Source organism: Oncorhynchus clarkii, chromosome 20 (assembly GCF_045791955.1).
Source record: "Oncorhynchus clarkii lewisi isolate Uvic-CL-2024 chromosome 20, UVic_Ocla_1.0, whole genome shotgun sequence".
Classification (NCBI taxonomy): domain Eukaryota; kingdom Metazoa; phylum Chordata; class Actinopteri; order Salmoniformes; family Salmonidae; genus Oncorhynchus; species Oncorhynchus clarkii.
In genome coordinates this window covers 30,607,503-30,633,649 of record NC_092166.1, presented here as the reverse complement: position 1 = coordinate 30,633,649, position 26,147 = coordinate 30,607,503, and the positions used below count along the sequence as shown (strand labels likewise).

The following is a 26,147-nucleotide window of genomic DNA, read 5'->3' as shown; positions in this document are numbered from 1 at the left end:
AAAACCTGTTTTTGCTTTGTCATCATGGGGTATTGTGTGTAGCTGGATTATGGGTAAAACGATTTAATCCATTTTAGAATAAGGCTGTAACGTAACAAAGTGTGGAAAAAGTCAAGAGGTCTGAATACTTTCCGAATGCTCTGTATCCGTTGATTCTTGAAGAATATACCTTAGAAATGCCTCATGAGCTTAGTTCAACTGTCCAACCCTATCAGAACCCAAGACATAAGCTTGTTGTACTCCACTGTTTGTTAACAATGCAATTGTAAACAAACACTGAAAAGCCTCAAAACATGGTTAAATGGGTACTGAACTTCCTTATTTAGCCTCTGTTTCAATTCTCCGCATTAGGAAATTTGACTGAAAATGAGATTTGGGTCTTGATGAAATACTTTGATGTGTGTGCCTCTTGTGTGTGTGTTCGAACCTTTGTACTTTCACTCTGCCAAAACAGTACACAGTTACAGGCACTCACCTTTCTAGATAACTTGAAACAATCTAACCAGGTCTTGTGTCTGGAAGTAATCTAATAAGCTAGCCAACTTATTTTGCCAGTTAGCTTCTGCTGGCCGGTGTGCATCAGTAGCAAAATTGGTTTGACTTTGGATAGCCTATCTCAGGGTCTAGTTAAGAACTGTCAATAAATTACACAATGTAAATGGGACATTTTCATGTTTCACATATTTTAGTTCTCATTAGATGCTTTCAATATTCATATATGAATTTCTACAATTTATAGTTGGTTTGAGGTTTTTAAGTCATTGAAATATAGAGTTATTGGCATTTTAAAATATTGTCCCATGTACAGTACGTTGTGTAATTTGATCCCTAATTGGCCCAATAGGGATATCGGGTCGCATGCAACTGTGTTCCTGAATTGATGATTACTTGGGTGCTGTGGTGGGCATGTGGGCAGGATTGAAATAAACCCAACCCAAAGAAAACTGTTACGTACCCCTCATTCCGTCACATACCATTTTTTCCTAATTCTCACAAATCTCCGTTTTGGACGAGACAAAATTATCTTATTTACACTTTCTAGTACATTTTTGACAATACAATAAATGTTTCTGACTAATATCAAATAGGTGGGTTTCCATCAGAGAAGTTGTCTATTGACTTCCTTTGCTCTTTAAACATGATGTCATTCACAATTTGCTTAGTGTGATTACAACATTTAGGTGGGTCTCTTGAGTCTCTAATTATGATTTGTTCGTTTGTATGTTGTTACAAGACAAGATATGTAGCTCTACAATGTGATCTATTGAAACAGCTTCTAGCGAGATTCTCCCACTGGTTTAGTAGTAATGGATTGTATTACAAAATCAAACCCAAATCCTTAAACCCAGATTAGTTTATCCACTTCAGCTGCTCACCGCACAGCAAGAGAAACCCCTGGAGTTATTAATCACTCTGAAACAAACACACACACACTCACACACACACACACACACACACACACACACACACACACACACACACACACACACACACACACACACACACACACACACACACACACACACAGAAAGCAAGCAAGCAGACAAACACTGGAGGCTAAAAAATTGTGTGCTGGACTTTGGAATGTCGTCTTTGGCAGAATGTCCCAAGACCAGCTGATCACTGAGTGGTAGGTGAAAGCTGGGATAAATGGGAGAGAACTATTTGGCCTCACCAGTTGATCTGATGGACTCATTATACTAGAGCTTATTTTTTTCCCAAGGATTTACTGTCTCTGCTATTACTTTCTGTTAGCTTTGCTCTGCTCCATGTCTGAGATAACAATCTTTATTTGTGTTTTTTAGAAGCCAGTTAGATCAGATTCTGATCCCTGACAAGAGAGTACATGGCGGCATGAGGACATTCATTTTTCAACAGTTAATATCTCAGTCTTTTGGTTGATCTTTTCTCATCTTTTATTTGTCCCTTTCTGTCTATGATACAATTGAGATTTCTGTCAATCAGAAGTAAGTGATTCAGATTTGAGGTGTGACATAGACCATGGAAGATCTGCCTCTCTTTTTTGGATTATGACATCTCCTAACATGATTTCAGCATCAACATGAATGCTGCACATATTTTGTTACTTCTGATACTGTTGTATGTAAGTATTTCAACACTTTCTTAACTTAATTTTCCTGGGAGTTTCCTGCATTTCAATAGTTACACTTTATTTGAAATTAAGCTTTTACATTGACTGAAGGCAGTACAAAAATGCCTTGGAATTATTTGACTCTTCTTCATTTGTATTCCATTCCTCCTACCTTAAGCTTCTAAATTGCTATACACACATTCAGTACTTGAAAACAAACCAGGTACATGTTGAGGGACCACATGGATCACTATCTGACAATCCACTGCCTGACCCTCTACTTCAGAGTGAGATCTTCTACTTCAGAATGTGACTTTAATTTCCATGTCCATGGTTTATCTATTCTACCTGCATGGCATGCAATTCTGTTTGAGTTTGGAGAAGTATACTTTTGTGAGACAGCATGCTGTCCAGATATTATTCATCAAAACTCAACTTCATGTTTGAATCAGATCGGAATTGAATATACGTTATAGGCCTACATACATGTATGGGGTTCATTCTTACTAATTATGAATGGTTTTAAAGAACTGTAACTTACAGTAACTATAACATACAGTAACGTATTCAAACTTCACAATGATTGCGCTATACACGTGCAAATACACACACACATACACACAAACACACGCACGTCATGGAAAATAAAATGAAAGTGTTCCCTAAGGAACTGTGTGGGAAGGTTTTCTAGAATTTATGGGGCATATCGTGGACATTTCCTACATCATTTTGCAGGTGGAGTAGAATCATTTTAAAAAGGGGACAGTTTCCCAATGCACTTTTAAAGTACAGGTCAATGAGTTCTTTGTTCATAAAGTTATTTTTGGGGGCTTCAGATGAAAAGGTAAATAGTAATTATATAACGTAAGTGAAACCTGTGCATGGCTAATTAGTGTTTAACAGTGTGTTCCAGATCCAGGTAATGATTTAAAATGCAGTGAAACCATTATGAAACACGAGTGCAAAGCGTATCTAAAAATACAACACTGGAGTTTCTTTTCTTGACACTTTTGACAGGAGCAGCAGAGTCAATTGAGCATTCTAATTGGGATTGCTGTGCTGTTTATTGCAATCCCTTAAAACCTCTTAAAGGATCCGCCCCTTTTTTAAAATGTCTGTCTAAAATGACATACCCAAATCTAACTGCCTGAAGCAAGGATATGCATATTCTTGATCAAATTTGAAAGGAAACACTTTGAAGTTTGCGGAAATGTGAAATGAATGTAGGAGAATATAGCACATTAGATCTGGTAAAAGTGAATACAAAGAAAAAAAAAACAGTTTTTTTGTATGTTTTTTGTACCATCATCTTTCAAATGCAAGAGAAAGGCCATAATGTATTATTCCAGCCTAGATGCAATTTTGATTTTGGCCACTAGATGACAGCAGTGTATGTGCAAAGTTTAAGACTGATCCAATGAACCATTGCATTTCTTTTCAAAAGTTTGTATCAAGACTGCCCATATGTGCCTAACTGGTTTATTAATAACTTTTCAAGTTCATAAATGTGCACTCTCCTGAAACAGTAGCATGGTATTCTTTCACTGTAATAGCTACTGTAAATTGGACAGTGCAGTTAGATTAACAAGAATTGAAGCTTTCTGCCAATATCCGATATGTCTATGTCCTGGGAAATGTTCTTGTTACTTACAACTTCATGCCAATCGGATTGGCCTACGTTAGCTAAACTGTCCCGTGTGGGACCCACCGATCCTGAAGAAGTGTTAATGTGACAAAGAAAGACTGTAAATTATGATGACTCCACTACGTGTGAAACAGCCCTGGCCTGCACTGTAGTAGACCCTGTAGACAGAGTCTTTAGAATGGCTTCCTCCTCCACAACCTCCCAGAGGTCTCAATCTAACCCCAGAGGAACTCTGCAGCTTCCCTCCTACCATCAGCTTCCTCTGTGCCCCAGCATGTCCTGTCCCCCGCTCCCTCCAAAAAGGCCATTCATTGTACAGAACACAGCTGGCCCTCCAGCTATAACATTAGGGCTTCCCTTGCCCACTGTCTTATCTGAGCATTAGGTTAGTGCCTGTCAAAGAGGGATGGATAGAAGAGAGGTTGTTGTTGCTTTGGCACAAACACAAATGCAACCATCTGTAACCTCTTGCTGCCACAGTTGCCACACTGTCATATCTGACCACCAGTCGTCACATGTAAGCGATTACAAAAAAACAGTAACTGTAATACGTTACGTTACCAGCAAAAATATAGTAATCAGATTAGATACTTTGAAAAAGTAGATGATTACTTTGAGGACTACTTTTAAATTCAGAAAGGATGCTTGCGTAAAAAAATATTTGACACTTCTCTGTTTTCTCAATGACATTCAAATCAGCAGTGAAAAAGGTGCAAGTTTATGTTTGTTCCACCTGAGCGAGTCTGACCACAAGTCAGAGACCACTATGATGACACACCAACATTGGTTTGATGGATTGCAGGAACAGAGCAGGAGTAAGCTACAGTCCAAGCTATGTCTTCCAAATTGTGGCATCCAAAGATTACCCAACTTGAATAAACGCTTGGAGGTAAGGATGACAGCAGTGGTGTAGACTACGGCGATATGGATATCACTTATTATTAATATCTACACAGGGCATTGATGTGAATCACACTGCTGCTCTCTCATTTAGCTATTTGCGCCTTACGGATTGTGGTTGTTGTGGATGGCTGTTCACAAATCTAAATGTGTATTTGAACCCAATAATGGTTGAATTCAAGAAGTTTAACCCTTGTGTTGTGTTCATCTTTTTGTTATTCACCCAATGTTTGCGGGCCATAACAATTTATGTAAAAATACTTAACACTTAGATGTTGACTTATATTGATTACAAGCAATATAGACAGCATACATGGTTAATATTTGCCATTTACCTCTGCGAGATCACATTTATCAATAAATCAAATCAAGACATGGGTGGAATAAATCATGTTTATCTTGAACAAATATAAATTAAACAAGGTTTTCATCACTATTGATGTTCATTTCTTTGCATTGAACAAATTGGACAAATTTTACATACAGTATTTTATGGAAATTATAAATGAGCCCCATGTAACATAAATTAAGGCTGGTTTTACACACCACATGAGCGACAGTGTTTCACTGTGTGTGTTACAAATGTATTTCTTCCACTTGATGCATGTGTACTGTGTCTTCCTGTCCTTCTTGGGTGCACATTTTACTAACATCTCACTCACTCAGTCACATACATAAACTCAGCAAAAAAAGGAACGTCCCTTTTTCAGGACCCTGTCTTTCAAAGATAATTTGTAAAAATCCAAAGAACTTCACAGATCTTCATTGTAAAGGGTTTAAACAATGTTTCCCATGCATGATCAATAAATAAACAATGAATCAACATGCCTGTGGAACGGTTGTTAAGACACTAACAGCTTACAGACGGTAGGACACTAAAGAGGCCTTTCTACTGACTCTGAAAAACACCAAAATAAAGATGCCCAGGGTCCCTGCTCATCTGTGTGAATGTGCCTTAAGCATGCTGCAAGGAGGCATGTGGACTGCCAGGGCAATAAATTGCAATGTCCATACTGTGAGACGCCTAAGACAGCGCTACAGGGAGACAGGATGGACAGTTGATCATCCTCGCAGTGGCAGACAACGTGTAACAACACCTGCACAGGATCGGTACATCCAAACATCACACAACATCATACAATTATGATCAAATCGGAGGGCCTGTTGTGCGGACCTCTGGCAGATTCTATGGTGGTGCCACATGGTTCAATCCTCGGGCCAACTCTCTTCTCTGTATACATCAATGATGTTGCTCTTGCTGCTGGTGATTCTCTGGTACACCTCTACGCAGACGACACCATTCCGTATACTTCTGGCCCCTCTTTGGACACTGTGTTAGCTAACCTCCAGACGAGCTTCAATGCCATACAACTCTCCTTCCGTGGCCTCCAACTGCTCTTAAACGCAAGTAAAACTAAATGCATGCTCTTCAACCAATCACTGCCTGCACCTGCTCACCCGTCCAGCTTCACTACTCTGGACGGCTCTGACTTAGAATATGTGGAAAACTACAAATACCTAGGTGTCTGGTTAGACTGTAAACTCTCCTTCCAGACTCACATTAAGCATCTCAAATCCAAAATTAAATCTAGAATTGGCTTCCTATATCACAACAAAGCATCCTTCACTCATGCTGCCAAACATACCCTCGTAAAACTGACCATCCTACCGATCCTCGACTTCGGCGATGTCATCTATAAAATAGCCTCCAACACTCTACACAACAAACTGGATGCAGTCTATCACAGTGCCATCTGTTTTGTCACCAAAGCCCCATACACTACCCACCATTGCGACCTGTACGCTCTCGTTGGTTGGCCCTCGCTTCATACTCGTCGCCAAACCCACTGGCTACAGTCACCATAGCAGCACCCACTCGTAGCACATGCTCCAGCAGGTATATCTCATTGGTCACCCCCAAAGCCAATTCCTCTTTTGGTGGGTCTTTCCTTCCAGTTCTCTGCTGCCAATGACTGGAACGGACTGCAAAAATCTCTGAAGCTGGAGACTCATATCTCCCTCACTAGCTTTAAGCACCATCTGTCAGAGCAGCTCACAGATCACTGCACCAGTACATTGCCCACCTGTAAACAGCCCATCTATCTACCTACCTCATCCCCACACAGTATTTATTTATTTATCTTGCTCCTTTGCACCCCAGTATCTCTACTTGCACATTCATCTTCTGCACGTATACCATTCCAGTGTTTAATTGCTATATTGTAATTACTTCGCAACCGTGTCCTATTTATTGCCTTAACTCCCTTATATTACCTCATTTGCACTCACTGTATATAGACTTTTTGTTTTATTTTGTTCTACTGTATTATTGACTATGTTTTGTTTCTTCCATGTGTTGTTGTATGTGTCGAATTGCTATGCTTTATCTTGGCCAGATCACAGTGGCAAATGTTCTCAACTAGCCTACCTGGTTAAATAAAGGTGTAAAAACCTGCGGGACGGGTACAGGATGGCAACAACAATTGCACGAGTTACACCAGGAACGCACAATCCCCCCATCAGTGCTCAGACTGTCCGCAATAGGCTGAGAGAGGCTAGACTGAGGACTTGTAGGCCTGTTGTAAGGCAGGTACTCACCAGACATCACCGGAAACAACGCCGCCTATGGGCACCGTAGCTGGACCAGACAGGACTGGCAAAAGGTGCTCTTCACTGATGAGTCTCGGTTTTGTCTCACCAGGGGTGATGGTCGGATTGGTGTTAATCGTCAAAGGAATGAGCGTTACACCGAGGCCTGTACTCTGGAGCGGGATCAATTTGGAGGTGGAGGGCCCATCATGGTCTGGGGCAGTGTCACAGCATCATCGGACAGAGCTTGTTGTCATTGCAGGCAATCTCAATGCTGTGCGTTACAGGGAAGACATCCTCCTCCCTCATGTGGTACCCTTCCTGCAGGCTCATCCTGACATGACCCTCCAGCATGACAATGCCAACAGCCATACTGCTCATTCTGTGTGTGTTTTCCTGCAAGACGGGAATGTCAGTGTTCTGCCATGGCCAGAGAAGAGCCCGGATCTTCTTTGTGTCTCAGTTGTTGAATCTTGTTGTGTTCATACAAATATATATGCTGAAAATAAATGCAGTTGACAGTGAAAGGACATTTCTTTTGTTGCCGAGTTTAGTTACTTACAGCAGTCCAAGGTGCCCGAGTCAGACACACACACACATGCGACAACATCACTCACACTTATTTCCGGTATTGGAGTTGTTGGTTCTGTGGGTCGGGCGGATCGGGCACCAGCATCCTCCTCCTGAATACAACTCACAACGGATGCAGAAGCTGGGGTTCTTGGGATTTGTTGCCTCCTCTGGATTTGAGGTCTTACCAATCCCTTGCCCAGCTCCTCGAGAAAGAGCCGTCTTCTCTGGAGCTTCCCTCTGTTCAAATCTGTGTTCCACACCATCCAGATGACAAACGTGATGCACGCCGAGATGTCCAAGATGAGATGTCACCAGCTTGTCTAAATTGTCCACCCCTCATTTTGTGAAATTGTAATCCATTATGATTTCTGTTTTTTGTGTTCCTGGCCACAGATTCTCCCATCTCTATGCAGCATACTCATGAGTACCACATTTTTGCCGTTCTTTGGCACGTAGGACACTAGGGACATGTCGGGCGTGAACACAAACTTAGAGGAATTGATAGGCCTGATCCGCGTATTCAACAGCTGAGGTGGGAGCTCTGGCTTGTTTTTTTGGTACTGTTCGTACCATCGACAGCTTACTCTTGAGGAGCTCCTGTCCCATCTTGTGCGAAGTTAAAAAGTGTTTGCATGTGATGTTGTAACCCCGGAGTCCCTGTGTCACGTCCAGGACAACCTGCATCCCTTGGTTCTCTCAGGGGCTCCTTCATCTGGCTTTCCCATATACACTTGCAAGTTCCACTCATATGATGAAGCAGCATCACAGGCAGCCCAGATCTTTATTCCATATTTTGCGGGTTTAGACGGTATGTAGTGCCTGAAGGGGCAGCAGCCCCTAAGTGGCATAATCTGCGCATCAAAATAAACGTTGGGCCCAGGGTTGTAAAACAGGGGAAGGCGGTCCACCCACTCCCATACTGACCTGATTGCAGCTACTGTAGCTTGTATCTCTGCTGCCAAGCTGGTCTAGTGTCTCGGTTATCGAAGCGGATAATCCTGGAAATAATGTGGAAGTTTTCAAGAGACATTGTTGCACGAAAAAGTTATCTGCCAGTTTCCGCATCTCACAGGGATTCATTCCTTGGGCAAGAAGACCATTCAATTTCACAATTTTTTGACATCCATATTTCTCCTCCTGAGGCTGTTGATGAGCTGGTTGCTGATGGGTTGGTCCTGAGACTGGCTGCTGATGGGCTGGTCCTTGGGCTGGCTTAGGGTGAATCTCATCCTCTTCTTCCAACTCACTGTCAGACTCCGAATTTACAGAGACATGATCCTCATATTTAGAAAATTCTTAATCTTCCCCACTAGCCTCTCTCACTAAGGCCCTCTGAGCAGAGATGATTTTTGACATACTGATTGATTGTGGTAAGGAGCCATACATGTAAAGCTACTTATTTGTTGCGTCCATCCCACAATTTGCACCAGCCTGGGGTAGAGTGTGGGCAAATACAGGTACTTTTTTTTTTGTTTACAATGTGTCAAAATAATGTATTGAAATAATGTATTGTAATAATATTTGTGCACGTTCCCGCAAGACATTGAGTAGTTTCACACACTACAATGGGTAAAGACTGCGAGAAAAGCGAGAGACAGGCAGACAGGCAGGGAGACAAACCAGTTCTTGGTGCTGTGTTGAAACAGCAGGCCCAGTGAGGAGGAAGACAGAGTGAGGCACACAGCAAACCTTTTTGTTTCATTTTTACTTGTTTTCACCTACACACACACTTTTCCACACTTTTATTACTCTTGGGACCCGAACACCATATATGTAATATATCAAGGTAAATGTGCTATTTTACATGTTCTACACAGAAAATGAGCCAAGGCCAATGAGTTTCAGGTTGAATAAATAATTAATTGTATTTGAGTAAACATTGAAAAGCAGGAGTCATTGCATTACGTGGGGACAGTAGGGACACACTGTTGACCGCCTCTGATTAGAACCACTGTTTAATTAACCTTCAGGCCTAACTACCCTTACAGAAAAACCACATGATTTCATATGTGGAAAATCCCATTACTTCACAGGTGATGCCCTGCATAATTTTTTTTTACATTAGGATGTCCCCGGAATGTCACAAAATAGTCGGCAGTGTTTTCAACATACATATTTACATATTTAACACGATAACATTGCGTATGTTCAAAACAAAAATCAAATGTAATTTGTCACAAAAAACAACTGGTGTAGAATTTACAGTGAAATGATTGCTTATGAGCCCTTCCCAACAATGTAGATAAAAAATAAAATATATATTAACACAAGAGGAATAAAATAAAATACACAAGCATAGAGCTACAGTATATACAGGGAATACCAATACCATATCAATGTGCAGAGGTTTCGAGGTATTTGAGGTAGATATGTACAAGAAAGCAAGGTAAAGTGAGTAGGCATCAGGATAGATAATAATAAGAGTCAAATAAAGAACAGAGCAGTAAATGATGAGGGTAAAAGTGTGTCGGTCTGCATTATGTGAGTCCAAATGGGTTAATGTGGTATGTATATACAGTTGAATGAGTGTTGCATGTATGTTTATTTATACAATATTTATTATTCAACATGTCCTCACCTGGGATTTGAACTAACAACCTATTGTTTCACTGCATTCTGATCTTCTAGCTATACCACCACGTCTGTGACATTGACTGATTTCACCTGTATTCTACACTGGACTTCAAAGTAAATGCCAGCCTTGTTAAAAATACCCTCAAGAAAAACTATTATATTTATCATAGTGATTCAGGAGTAACATTAAAACAGAATAATATCCCCCACCAACATTAGACATCTATACAGAAAACCCTCAATTCGCTGAAATAACTAAATGAAATCACTGATGAGAGAATAGTGAGATTAACTGATGACTAAAATAGCAGTGCAGATATCAGTCTTTTGTTAATTGCAAATCAAATCAAATCCAATTTTGTTGGTCACATACACATGGTTAGCAGATGTTAATGCGAGTGTAGCAAGTAATCTAACAATTTCACAGCAACTACCTTATACACACAAGTGTAACGAAATGATTAAGAATATGTACATATCAATAAATATATGGATGAGCGATGGCCGAACGACATAGGCAAGATGCAGTAGATGGTATAGAGTACATGAGATGAGTAATGTAGGGTATGTGAAAATTATATAAAGTGGCTTTGTTTAAGTGACTAGTGATACATTTATTACATCGAAATGTTAATTATAAAAGTGCCTAGAGATTGAATCTGTATGTTGGCAGAAGCCACTCAATGTTATTTATGGCTGTTTAACAGTCTGATGGCTTTGAGATAGAAGCTGTTTTTCAGTTTCTCGGTCCTAGCTTTGATGTACCTGTACTGACCACGCTTTCTGGACGCTTTTATTTTCAGGCTTTTCTTTTCAGTTTCTCGGGTGGTTGTTGTCCTTGATGATATTTTTGGCCTTCCTGTGACATCGGGTGGTATAGGTGTCCTGGAGGGCAGGTAGTTTTCCCCCAGTGATGCGTTGTGTAGACCTCACTACCCTCTGGAGAGCCTTACGGTTGTGGGCGGAGCAGTTGCCGTACCAGGCGGTGATACAGGATGCTCTCGATTGTGCATCTGTAAAGGTTTGTGAGTGTTATTGGTGACAAGCCAAATTTCTTCAGCCTTCTGAGGTTGAAGAGGTGCTGTTGCGCCTTCTTCACCATGCTGTCTGTGTGGGTGGACCATTTCAGTTTGTCCGTGATGTGTACACAGAGGAACTTCAAACTTTCCACCTTCTCCACCACTGTCCCGTCGATGTGGATAGGGGGGTGCTCCCTCTGCTGTTTCCTGAAGTCCACGATCATCTCCTTTGTTTCGTTGATGTTGAGTGTGAGGTTATTTTCCTGACACTACACTCTGAGGGCCCTCACCTCCTCCCTGTAGGCCGACTCGTCGTTGTTGGTAATCAAGCCTACCACTGTAGTGTCGTCTGCAAACTTTGGTCAGTCTGAATGGCATAACCAGATACACATAGTACCTGCTAGCTATGTTGGCTGTGTCTTCCATTTGCCTCCTTCCCGTATCCGAACCAGATGGTAGGCATTCCGAAGGTCCAACTCTGAGAATATAGTCGCACCTTAGAGAGGCTTGAAAGCCAAGGAAGTGGTAGTGGGTAACGGTTCTTTACCGTGATGTCATTAAGGCCCTGGTAGTCCATACACGGGTGCAGGGTCTTGTCCTTCTTCTTAACAAAGAAGAACCCTGCACCGGCAGTGGACAAAAAAGGACAAATGAACCCTGCCCACAGAGAGTCCTCAATGTACCCTTCCATGGTCTTGGTCTCCGGACCAGACAGGGAATAAAACCACCCCCGAGGCGGTGTAGTGCCAGGGAGGAGGTCAATGGCGCATTCATAGGGTCGATGTGGAGGAAGAGATGTGGTGCGGAGGTCCTGATACTCCGCAGGAACAGTGGAGAGATCAAAGGCTTTACCAAAGGAGAGTCCAGGGGCTACGCCACCTTGAGGCAATGCACATGGCAGAACGGGCTCCAAACCAGGATAGAACCCCTAGCCCAGTTGGTCAGGGGATTGTGCCCCTGAAGTCACTAACATTCCAAGACAACAGGTGCATGAGGAGATTCAATGAACAGGAACCGCATGGACTCACTGTGATTCCCTGACACTCGCAAGTTGATAGGAATCGTACTGCAAGTGACCCTGACAATAGAGCATCCGTCCAATGCTCTGGCGCCCATGGGAACGGAGAGGAGTTGTGTGGAGATACTACCCTGGTGTCGGAGCTGGGTATCCATAAAGCTCTCGCCAGCCCCAAAGTCCACGAGCACCCGAAGAGATTTAAACCGGTCACCCCACAACAGTATGGGATGGAGAGAAGTATTAGTAATAGGAGCTGGGAGACTCCCTGTATGGCCCTCCAGCGTACTCGTACCTACTGATGAGCCGGGGCTTTTTACTGGACAGGTGGAAATGTAATGTCCTGAAGTTCTACAATACAGACAGCTTTTAGAGCTCAGTCTGCGTAAAGGATCCTCAGGGGACAATCTAGCTCTGCCCAGCAGCATGTGCGCTGGAGGCAAGTCGACAGTCTTCAATGATTTCTGAGTGAACTCGAGTGAAATAGAATTCTCTCGGGAATGCAGGCATCGGGGATTTCCGGGGTTCTTCGGAGGCAAGGGGAAAACCGTGGACAGGCACATCCCTCCCTACTGCGTTCCCATAGTCGCCCATCAATCCTTATGGTCAAGGCTATGAGACAGTCAAGGTCCAAAGGCAGCTCCCGGGCTGCGAGCTTGTCCTTAATTCCCTCCGATTATGCATGAAGGAACGTGTTGAGATTCCGGGTTCCAGGCACTCTCGGTGACTAAAGTGCGAAAGTCTACTGCGTAGTCTGCCACACTATGGGAGTCTTGACGCAGTTGAAGTATCTTCTCTCCCAGACAACGGAAAGTCGGACATCTTCCTTACTTCCACCACAAAATCCTCCAGACTAAGGCAAACGGTGGATTGTTGTTCCCACAGCGCCGTAGTCCAGGCGAATGCCCGACCAGGACATCAGCATTATAAGATACGCTGTCGGTCCGAAGGAAACGAAGAGGGCTGCAGCTGGAAAATGAGGGAGCACTGGGAGAGAAAAGGCAGGCAGTTTCCCGTGCTCCTCGGCGTAGCACTACGGAGGAGGTAAGCGGGGTTCTCGGGAAGCAGAGGTAGGTTGGAGAGAAGCACCGTTGGTAGCTGGGTTACTGAGAGTCTGGGAGGTTTCCATTGTGGCTTGCTGCCTAATAGATAGTCTGCGGAATTGTTCCAACAATACACTGATGGCATGGTCATGTTGTTCCCGCAAGGTGTGGAATCCTTCCATAAGGTTATGTAGTAACTCCTCATGTCTTCCAATGGTTGCTCCTTGTGAGGAGACAGCGTTGCAGAGCTGGTCCGAGTCTGATGGGTCAGTCATGGCCAGTTCGTACTATCACGACTCAGGATATGACCCAGATGCAAACACAGGAGGCGGATAGTACGATTCACAGAATATTTATTATAACAAATGGGCAGGCAAAGGGCAGGTCGAGGGCAGGCAGAGGGTCGTAACCAAAGGCAGAGTCAATCAGGGACAGAACGGCAGACGGGCTCAGGGTCAGGACAGGCAGAAAGGTCAAAACCAGGAAGACTGGAAAACAAAACTTAAGAACAGGTGAAATGGGGAAAATGCTGGTAAGACCAGACATAACAAGACAAACTGGCATAAACAAACAGAAAATGCAGGTATAAGTACACACCTGGTGGGGGGTGGAGACAAGCACAAGGCAGGTGAAACAGATCAGTGTGTGACAGTATCACTTTGTTAACATTGTTCATGTAATAGCAGATTTGATGCCAGATTTTAAATATTTATAAAAATAATTCTGCATTTAGCTGATTAAAAAAGCCTATTTGCATCATTATTCAAATTGCTAACATTGCACTCTAAAATACTTTTTTCTTCTTCTATCCAGCCCAGTACATTGTCTGAGCAGCTCTCCCAGCTCTCTCTGCTTTCACTTCTACAGAAATACTGTGAGGCTCTCTCCACTCTCTACAATGTCACAGGTAATGTAAAATATTAATGAAACTGAGGAACACAATGAGTGTTTGTTCTTTCCAGCCTGTTAATTACTTTACTTGATGTATTTACTGAAGAATTAGAGTGCTGCTCAGTCAGAGTGCATACCAAAATGTAGCTTCATCATGCAACCAGCCAAAAGTAACACTCATTTGTGTGCACAATGGGCTGATTTTGAATGACAAGCACTGCTTAAGCCAAAGCAGATAACTGAATTCGAGGATGTGTATTGGCATAATTAGCTAGTATAAATAATCACATCCACTTTCTCAGTCATACCCATTAAGATACTTGAGCAGCACTTACTCCAAAGCATTGGATGTGTGAGGTTTTACGTACACTTGGTGTTCATTTGAGAGCATGAAATTCGACAAGCTCCATAATGATGTGAGGAGACCCCAACAATTGTTTTGTGCGATAAAAACACATTTTCTTTGAACAGCAGAAATAATAGGTGCAGCTGCAGCATTCTTTTAGGGAATACGGGAATAGTCTGGCCTCCTTGCACAACATGCAAGGGATAATCAACGAGGGGCTATGCGTTCTATAGAAAATAACGAACGATGTGGAAGGTGTGTTCTAAAGCGACAGTAGTTGTCATGGTATCCGAACTAACAGACTTGTTGGTTTAGCTAACCAAACCATCAGTCCTAGCTTGCTATTATGAAAAGCGAACCCAACAACACCAACACTGTTTTCAATTTGACTTTTGCTTTCACAAGCACCTCAAAACAAAACATGTAAAAATGAACTATAGCCATTGAATTCTACTGTGCAAAATAACCATGCGTTATAGGGAAATAATGTACACCATAATACCCTTCAAGCCAATCAGAAAGGAATATTCAACAATGTAATGTGCCTTTGGAAAGTATTCAGACCCCTCAACTTTTTCCACATTTTGTTACGTTACAGCCTTCTAAAATGGATTAAATATATAAAATCCTCAGCAATCTACACACAATACCTCATAATGAAAAAGCGAAAACGGGTTTTTAGACATTTTTGCACATGACAGCCCGCTTGGAGTTTGCCAAAAGGCAGCTAAAGATTCTCAGACCATGAGAAACAAGATTCTCTGCTCTGATGAAACCAAGATTGAACTCTTTGGCCTTAATACCAAGCGTCACATCTGGAAGAAACCTGACTCTAAAGGGGAGGGTCCGGGTGGGTCTTCTTTACAGCTGCGGCTCGGGTGCAGAATGTGGACCCCACTCCACCTCAGTCTTGGCCCACTTAGGTGTGAAGGGCGACTCTGGCAGCTCCGGAGTGAAGGGCGGCTCTGGCAGCTCCGGAGTGACGGGCGGCTCTGGCGCCTCCGGACTGACGGGCGGCTCTGGCGCCTCCGGACTGACGAGCGGCTCTGGCGCCTCCGGACTGACGGGCGGCTCTGGCGCCTCCGGACTGACGGGCGGCTCTGGCGCCTCCGGACTGACGGGCGGCTCCGGAGCCTCCGGACTGACGGGCAACTCTGGCGCCTCCGGACTGACGGGCGGCTCTGACAGCTCCGGACAGGAGGGCGGCTCTGGCAGCTCCGGACTGGAGGGAGACTTGGTTCTGGGAACAGGTACAGGACTCACCAGGCTGGGGAGACATACAAGCGGCCTCTTCCTTGGCCGAGGCACCGGATACACAGGGCCGTGGAGGCGCACTGGCGGTCTCGACCGCATAGCTGCCCCTCCCGTTCTGGCTAGATGCCACCCGGCAAATGCTGGACGCTGGCACCGAACACACCGGCCTGTGAATACTCGGCCGAGACACAGTGCGCATCACCCCATAGCACGGGGCCTGACCTGTCACCTTCTCACCCCGGTAAGCACAGGGAGTGTGGCGGAGTCAGGTTGGAGACCTGGTTGGTGCCACCCCAAAAAATTGTTTTGGGGCTGCCTCTCGGGCTTCCTTGCCAGCCGTGTTCCCTCGTACCGCTGGTTCCCTTCTCCTGCTGCCTCTGCTCTCCTGGCTGCCTCCACCTGTTCCCATGGGAGTCAATCCCTTCCAGTCAGGATCTCCTCCCATGTGTAGGATCCCTTCCCGTCCAGAATGTCCTCCCATGTCCATTCCTCCTTTTGTACCTCGCTGCTTGGTCCGTTGGTGGTGGGTAGTTCTGTAACGGCCGTTGGTGGAAGAAGATGAGGACCAGAGTGCAGCGTGGTACATGTTCGTCATGTTTATTCGAAACTGAACACTAAAATGCAAAACAAAAAAGAGACAACCGAAACAGCTCCGTCAGGTGCAACACATACTAAACAGAAATTAACTACCCACAAAACCCAGTGGGAAAAAGCTACCTAAGTATGGTTCTCAATCAGAGACAACGATTGACAGCTGCCTCTGATTGAGAACCACACCCGGCCAAACAACAAAGAAATCCAAAAGCATCAAAAAAGGAACATAGAATGCCCACTCTAGTCACACCCTGGCCTAACCAAAATAGAGAATAAAAGCCTCTCTATGGCCAGGGCGTGACACCAATGTTGATCAGTCCTTACCGCGGGTGCTTCCTGCTTAAGTTTCTTCCTATAGGCGGGGAGAAGCAGGATGGAGGCATGATTTAATTTGCCCATAGGAGTGTCTTGTAGCTGTCCTGGAAGGGATAGTAGCAACGGTCAAGCTTGTTTTCTCTGCATATAGCACAGGAGATGTGTTGCTAGATTTCAGGAGCATTATCTTCAGATTTCCTTTATTAAAGTCCCCAGTTACAATAAATGCTTTCTTAGGATATGTGGTTTCCAGTTTGCACAAAGTCCAGTGTAGTTCCTTGAGAGCGCTGTCGGCTTGGGGGGGAATATACACGGCAGTGACAATAATCTCAGGTGGTAATCATCGGTACATTTTATTGCAGTTACTTTTTGTTGTTCTAAATAGAGACAGCTAGAAGGGCCATGGGTCGTATTGGATTGTGTAGAAATGTAGGAAATTAGCTTTAGATGCCCCCCATAAATCTGGGGGAGAACCCTCAGACCCCCTGAGGTTTAGATGTGTCCCCCCCACTTTATGAAAGTTGCCCAGTATACCCTTAATCTTGTAATAAGTCAAATCTAGTGATACATAACTTGACATTTCTGCCATCCATTGGGATGTTGTGTGAGGATAGTATTTGTATTTCTTTTTAACCTTTATTTAACTAGGCAAGTCAGTAAAGAACAAGTTCTTATTTACAATGACGGCCTACCAACCTTCCAATTAATAGCAATGTTTTTCTTAGATGCTTGGTTACACAGTTTTGTTTGATAACAGTCTCCAGTATCAACATTTAGAAGCAAGCAAAAACAAGGAGAAGGGAGAATCTGTAGACATGCTGAGATAAAATACATATTCTACCAGAATTCAGCCAGCCTTCACAAGACCATAACATATCCTGCGCCGGCTCTGCGCACTGTGTCTCCGGTGCGCTGTGACTGCTCAGTGCGTCCTATGCCTGCGCTCCGCCCGTGCCGGGATAAAGTGGACATGTCATGCCCTGGCCATAGAGAGGTTTTTATTCTCTATTTTGGTTAGGCCAGGGTGTGACTAGGGTGGGCATTCTAGTTTCTTTATTTCTATGTTTTCTTTATTTCTTTGTGTTTGGCCGGGTGTGGTTCTCAATCAGAGGCAGCTGTCTTTCATTGTCTCTGATTGGGAATCATACTTAGGCAGCCTTTTTTCCTTTCGTATTTGTGGGTAGTTGACTTTGTTAGTAGCATGATTGCCCAAGTTAAGCTTCACGGTCGTTTCCTTGTTTTATTGGCGACATTCATTTCAAATAAAAAGAAATGTACGCTCATCACGCTTCGCTTTGGTCCAGTCATTTCCAGGAAGACGGTCGTGACAGACATTTCTGAGTGCATGATATTCATTTTCACTGGCATATAGTAAGTTCTATGGATGGTCTTAAACTGCAGTAATTTATGCCTGAGATTATATGAACATGACTGGACATTCAAATACATCTGTATCCATTCATCATCAATAGCTTCTACCAGGTCTTCCTCCTCAACTATGAAGGTTTGTCAGACTACCTTAAAATAGTTTCAATCTTTGAAGCATCTGGCTTGTCCAGTGTTTGCTGCACTGAGAGAATAAAGTGCTGGATCTGCAAAAATGTACCTATGCTCCGTCACAGACTAGCCTTCCCTGGCTGGCTGACCCTGTTGAGAACCGTCAACATCTGATCCTCCGAAGTAAGATGAGGCATGACAAAGAATTACCTTGGTGTATATTTATACATTATACTTTTCAAGAATAGAATCAATGGTTCAATAATTGAAATGACCATTATTCCCAGGTCCCAGACTGTAGCTTCAAGATAGAACTTTGTATCATTCACTGATATTGCTAATATACTGCAAAATTCACCTCAGCTCCTTAGAATGGTCTTCCCTGACTGTCTGACCCTGCTGGTATAAAGCACGTCACGCTGCTTGCTTAGCGAGTAACACTTCTTCCCGATTCGACCCATACCTGGCACAAACTCAGGACCTATGAGCATGTCCTCAAGCATCTTTGCCAATTGCACCACCTCAAAAGCTAGCTAATAAGGCGACACAAGTGGGACACTTCAGGCTGAGGAGTACATTTCACACATCCCCATGTGCTACACTGGGACACTTGTCACCATCTGATCCTGCTAAGACATGATGATCATAATGTTGTTTACTGACAAGTGCACCATGACAGTGAAGCACCATGACAGTGCAGCATGTAGAGCTGTTTATTATTGTGTCAATGTGAAAAGCAGGGAAATAGCTAGGGTAACTGACAGGTCAATAACATTACATTGCTATTATACTGACTAATAAAAACAAAAAAAACATCAGAATTATCGGTCTTCAATCGTTTGGATGCTGGTTTCATCGTTTGATTCAGGTCTTGTGTGAATGAGGCAAAAATTATACCTACTTTTGGCTAGCTCTCTCTCTAACGGTACATCAACTAGCGAAAGCTAGCTGCGTTTATTTATATGTACTTCTGTGAAACAATTAAAAAAGGCCACAAAACATTTCCATACAAACAACAGCTGTTAGATAGTGATTTGACGTGTCTCCTATTATTACTATCTGAGCTAGAGCTGAACTGGCTGTTATAGCCACTAGCTAGCTAATTAATTCACCTTAATTCAAGAGGGGATGAAACATTAGCTAACATTACATGTCAGTTATACTACTAGCTCAGCACTGGGAATAAACATTAGTCTACATTTTTTTGTTAAATTAAACAGCAGTTACCTTGCCAGCTACATCAGTCAACTAAAGAGTAGCCGGTTTCTGCTCTGCTTGCTTTACACACTGACAGCAGCTGCCTCTGTTCAACTCTCCCATGCTGGTTCAGCCAGTCTTTCAGAAGCTTTGCATTTACACAGCATGTCCGCCCGCTCTGTGGTGTCCGCATATTCCTAAAGCACACAGATGCCATTTTTGGTATCACAGCGCAATGATAAAACTGGAGGGGGGAAGGGGGAATGCAATTTATGAATGTGGGGTATCATGACCCCCGTCTCCAGTGAAAGTTGCACCCCTGAAGATAAGGTAATTTTGTCGGACTTGTGAGCAAACTCATTCATGAGTTGCTCATTCAACATATTCACTGCTACTTCATTCAATCCTATTTTAAGTCTCCCTAACTAACGGTTTTACATTCCCTGAGACCCACAAGAAATGTTTACTTGGCCACATACTCCCAGATTTATATAACAGCCCCACATGTCATGGTATCTCATTTCTTCAACAGAAAATATTGTGCAAGGTAAAAGAATAGGCTAGGTACGCTAGGTACGCTAGGTACGCTTCAAATAGCTCATTCGGTGGAGCAGGAGCAGTGCTGCCTGAGCCACCAGATCGTCACACCACCACTTCTCACAACTGTGCCTGTTTAGTAAAGTTACATCAAAGGTTAATGAATGTCTTGGAAGAACTCATAATGATTCATTCGTATTCTACGTAACAGAACCAAATATAATAGTATGGTATAACATTACTGTTAGACAACAACAATAAAAATCAGCTAATTTCCATTTTACAATGGTTAGTTGAATAGTAAAAAACAAAAAAAGAGAATGTAACGACGGCGTGCGCCACTAGGCAGAGTGTGTTTGGATTGAAACTAAATACAGGATTTAGTTTGTTAACACCATCTGTTCTGCCCAGAAAACAGTAATTCAAGAAGATCTGAATCCATATTCCCATGAAATCCATTGAGATCAAATGATTGGCATGCAGATGCAGTTTGGAAGTTTCACCGGTAAAATGTGTTTAATTATCATTTACGACTGACAGTGGCCTATTTTGAAATTACGTTTGCCTAACTTGACGTTTGAGGGTATTAAAAATATAACCTTTTCGAGACAATATGTGTGGGCATAGACAAACATTGCAATTGGAGGATTAATATCAATAGGCTACACTTGTGGGCAAAAACCACTGGTACAAATTTTGAGAAATGATGACATTGTTTCAATTTGTATTGCGCTCCAGTACCTGGGGGTATTTTAAATGTGGTCACCCTAGCTACAGATCATTTCATCATCACTCCTGCCTCGTCGTGATTATTTGAAACAGGCAGCTTCTGCTCCTGTATTCTCACTATCATTGCAAACTAACAGCTCCCTCTCCCTGCTTATTTCAGATCAAGTCTAAAACGTGAGACCAGATGCATCATGATAAAACAAAATCTTGCTTTCAGAGAGATTCTACCAGTAGATGTCCATTACAAAAGAGATTAAGGACTGTGAAGCGAACAATAAACTAACATACGGCAGGAAAAAAATAGAGCATTTTCCAATTATAGTATCTGACATTAAGCCAAGTGATACCAAACAATGACAATAACTCCTTCAGCTGCTTCTTCTTACATCCTGCATGCTCCCACTCTTTTTTCCCGCAATCTGTTTTTCCAGCTCCTTGTGCCATTGCTCTGAGCAACACCTCACTGAGGGAGAGTCTGCAGCTTTTTCCCTGTCTGCCGGGCCTGGCAGACTCAGTCTTTGTCATTCAGACAATTAAAGCAAACTTGTCTCTTTGAACCAGCACAAACATGGTTGAACTGGGCTTGCAGAAATGATAGTCAGTGTTTAAAATTAGGTCAGACAAGTTGACTTCAGAAGGAAGAATATATTATTATATTGCTAATATATTTTGTTGTCCTCACTTTTATGATGACATATAAAGAGTAAGGAGTGAGGATACAAAAGCTACCAGAAAGTCAACACATTCAAGTAACCTGTTGTAGAATGTCCATGGCTGTGTAGTGGGTTAATGGGTAAATGCAGTCAGCATCTGAAAATATGATGCTATGAACAACATAACATGATGTGCTACAATCTCTCAGATCACAAACCAGATCGAACTGCACTTATTCACATGCAGCAAAAATACTGCATCAATAAGCAATTATAGAAGCTTCCAGCTTCAGTACATGAGAGGTGAAAGCCTTACAGGCCTTGTTGAGAGCCTTGGGGTCTCAAGACAACTCTGGCATCCATTGTTCTCCTATTTGCTAGTCTTTGAATCCACGTTGCAACCCTGATGTGATGTCCCTCATCTTCACTTCAAGACTTCTGAAACAGAAAGCCCAGGACGGGTTTACCTTTAACGTACTTCAGTAGGAACAAAAATGTGTAGAACAAGGTAGGCTTCTAAAGTTACTGCTGTAAACTATGCCACCAAACTCCATTAGAGCACAGATAATTAATATTTTATTGGACCTGCACAGCCTACATTAAGGATGCAAAGATGTGATGACTGCAGGTCTAGCCTATGGTCCCAAAGTTTACAGACCAAAATCCTTTTGAGGAGACAGAAGTTCAAAACGAATTATTTTTACTCCAACATGCTCTTGAAAAAGCAATCAAATGCATTAGTATTAGGCCCATTAAAACTGAAAGATAATTGTCTTATGCCACAGCCACTTTATTTTCTGTAAAGCCATATCAGTCAATATGCATAAAGCCTTCTTGATTCACTGTTTTGCATTCAGGGAATAACGCTGTCGAACTCAAATTAGCGTTCACTTGGCAGTTAAATAACTCTCAAGGAAATGCCTAGGAAATAGCAGGCCATTATTAAGTCTCGCATGTAGTTAACTGATATGTGATGCCCCTGCTGCGCAAACAATTGAGAGTGGAGTGTAAAGATTAAGCCAAAGTTCAGCATCTTAAAGACGGTCTTCTTTCTGAATTTTGAAGACTTCCTTTAAAACCAGTCTGAACCTTCCACAGCAGAAGCACATGATATAGTATCACAGCCAATACGTGATTACTGTCCCATAGGTTCATAAATTGAATGTGCAGTCAGCACGATTCTGTTATTTACCGATTTGTTTACTTATCTGCTTCCTTCATCAGCCAGATGGAATATGGAGCACAAACATGTAAATGAATAATAATCATTATCATCATCGCGGTGATAATGATACGCCAGTCTAATTCCATAGCTGGTAGGCTTTAAAAGCTTAGCACAGAGTCCTGCTCTAGGGTAGTAGATTCAACTTTAGCCTCGCCCCGCTGCGTACAGAACGTCAGCATTTATCCCTTACTAAATCCCCTTTCTAGAATGATTCTGATTCTAGCCAATCAGGAATGAGTATTCAACAAAGCTGTGGGATAGATTTTTGATAAAGGTCAGGAGTCTAATTGAACACATAAACAGATCACTAGTCTGTGATGACATAATAGGGATACACACGTGGGTATCACAGAAAGCATTGGGAAAAGTGTGGCTTTACAGGACATTTATCAAAAGCTATCAAAAACGATATCAAAGTTTGATCAAAAGTCACGTGTTAAAAAGTTTGTTTGAGGTTAATTTTCAATACAACTTCATAACCGTTTTTTAAATTCATGTTATGGCCTGGGAATAGGCTATACCATTTACTTTATCAATTAAACAGCTTCTTCATCCACCAAAAAATAGATAGGCCAACTTTCCCTTTTTCCATCTGGATGGATAATATTATATTAGGGAATTCCTGCCATAACTCAGGGGTATGGAAAAGCTATTGTGACAGATGTCTGACCAACTACTGTTGGAAAAAGTATCTAATTTGTAAAGGAATACAATATTAGACATGGTCCCTTTGAGGGGGTGCTGAGAGGAAACCTGACAGTAGTTACTTTAAAACCATTGTCCTCAATTTCCATTTGTAAAACACATTAGAAATGTTAAATCGTCTGTGTTTTGGATGTAGCCTACATACAGTGGGTATTTATATACTGTATTATCTAGGCTACATGCCACTGAAGGCTATTTAAAGCCACATTTTAGTCACTCACAGCAAGTCTCAGACGTATGGCGCGTTCACGTGCAAGTCAGAACTAGGAAATGTTCAACTTGCTAACTGGTTGAACTTGGCACGTGTATAACTACAAACAGTTAGCACGTAGGACATTTCAACGTTTCCTAGTTCCTGACTAGCACACAAACGCAGCAGTAGGCTATCTATAACCCGTTTTAATCTTCATCTCTGTAGCTCTCTCCCTACCTACCTACAGAAAATAACTAATATTTTTACTTCAACATTTACGAGGGTAAAAAATGAAAATATTGTTTCCAACCCCCATTCGTCTCAACAGTACATTGGATCAGTAGTTTGCTTACCAGATTGTTGTTCACAAAATTAGATAACGGCTGCAAGAGACAGAACAGATGGACAATGGTTAAATTAAAGTATTTTTGGTATTAATTTAACTCACTTTCATAATTGTTGTATAATTCCATAGAGGGATGATGAACGTGTATAAATAGGCTGAGGCTCGGTGTGTCAATCTGATTGTACAGGGAGCGGTGCGAGTAAGAGAGAGAAGCGCTCGAGCACTTGGAGTCACTTCTGCGTGCACTAGTTGGACGAGACGTTTTTCATGGGTTTGAAAGGGCACACTCTTTCTTTCCGTTATAGCTTGGATGAAACACATGCACATACTGTAGTGGGCTTCGTGTAGGGAACCTATTGGACTTCAATCCCAGTTTAAAATTATTTTAATTAACGTATCAATTAACCATGGATGCTACCATTTACCAAATCATCTTTGGGGAGTTTGGAGACCCAAACTGCAGTGTGATGGATTCATTTCAAGACAGTTTCTATGAAAACGCATCGTTCTCTTTGATGGATTTTGACGGTACGATTTGGGGTGATTTTGACACGGTCATCAATGGTTAGGCTAATGCTCTTTCTTGACAACTTTGACGAATAATTATCATTATTTAAACGTCTTATTATTTATTTAAAGGTTTGTATTGCAATGCCACAACGGATGAGATTGGAACATGTTGGCCAAAGAGCAACACCGGACGGATGGTGGAGAGACCCTGTCCGGAGTACATCAATGGGGTGAAGTACAACACAACAAGTAAGACATTAAACCATTTAATTCTGTTAACGTTTTTTTCCCCACCGTTTATGTTTATGGGGTTTGTCGCTGTCCATGTGTAATTGGTTGGCGATACTTTTCTGGTGGTAATGTTGCAGATCACATATTAAGCAGTAACTCTAAACTGTGCAATCGAAACCAATCTTCTAATTCTAGGTAGAGTAATAATATCATATTTAGTTTTCACGTGGGTTGCTGGAATAGAGTCAGAAAACTCAAGCACCATTTTTGCAAATGCAAATACATTTATTCATGCAGTTTTCTCCAATTGCTCTACCAAGATGTGTGATGATATAGTAACACATTCTTTAACAGGAAACACTGTATTGAAATGAATTGTCATATTCTAATAATTTTGTAATACACCCAGTATAAATTTGAACGGAAATCTGAAATCAAATCCAGTGTGATTTGATCCAATTTATGTTATTTTTATATTGAATACTGAGTCCAGTTATGTCTACCAGAACCATCCTGTTATGACACATGATCAACAATGTCAAAATAAGCAACACTATCTTTCCTCTCTGTTTTGGCTCTCTGACCTGCCCCGTGCTTTAGGTAGACTCGGTTTTCATCACCATACCTAACCTGCAAACATCCATTCATTCATTCATCTTTCATTCATTTCTCAAGATGGATTATTACACATGGGTGAACAGCAGACTGATTGATAATGTAGAGAAACACCTGTGTCACTCGATGCGTCATTGTTCACATCCCGAAGAGTAGTTATTGATGAGAGTCGCTAATTAAATAATAGTGGCAGATGTCATAATGAAAATAATAGATCACAGATGATGGTGGAGCTGTCAACTCCAGAGATAGGGATAGAGATAGACATATTGCTTATTTATGAAGTCTGACGGGGTGATTTGAGCTAACGAATGCAAAAAAACAACATATTTGAACTGTACTTGTGCACGTGACAATAAAACTTCAAACTTGGATCTTATCTGTCATATGGTGACTGACAATAACTTCAGATCAAAGTTGACTACAAACACAAAGTTCCCAATAGGCCTATTTCATTCATATTGAAATACATTTCATGTTTAAACAATTGAGTTCTATTTAGCTTCTCTCTATAGTTTTTCTCAATATGTAGCCTAATATGTGTGCAATGCTGTGCCAAATCTGTGATTTAGTGTATTTTTATTGGGTAAGCATTGGTAATTATTCAGTGCATTCGGAAAGTTTTCAGACTTCACATTTTGTTACGTTACAGCCTTAATCTAAAATGGATAAAATCAAATAAATCCCTCATCAATCTACACACAATACCCCATAATGACAAAGCGAAAACAGTTTTTTAGAAATGTTAACAAATGTATAAAATAAAAACAGAAATACCTTTTTACAAAGGTATTCAGACCCTTTGCTATGAGACTCGAAATTGAGCTCAGATGCATCCTGCTTCCATTTATCATCCTTG

At 42.1% G+C, this 26,147-nt stretch overlaps 1 protein-coding gene across 2 annotated transcripts in view; it reads left to right on the top strand.

Moving 5' to 3' along the window:
• Positions 1-1,637: 1,637 nt before the first annotated feature.
• The window catches only part of LOC139376183 (corticotropin-releasing factor receptor 2-like), a 101,991-nt gene continuing 77,481 nt past the window's right edge, over positions 1,638-26,147 (top strand). The window contains exons 1-3 of one of the 2 annotated variants that reach the window (XM_071118461.1): positions 1,638-2,104; positions 14,264-14,357; positions 24,572-24,691. In XM_071118461.1, coding sequence (XP_070974562.1) covers positions 2,063-2,104; positions 14,264-14,357; positions 24,572-24,691 — 256 coding nt within the window. In that variant the 5' untranslated portion in view covers positions 1,638-2,062. Of the gene's footprint in view, positions 2,105-14,263; positions 14,358-24,115; positions 24,461-24,571; positions 24,692-26,147 lie in introns of those variants that run through there. The other variant, XM_071118462.1, reaches the window with a different exon arrangement.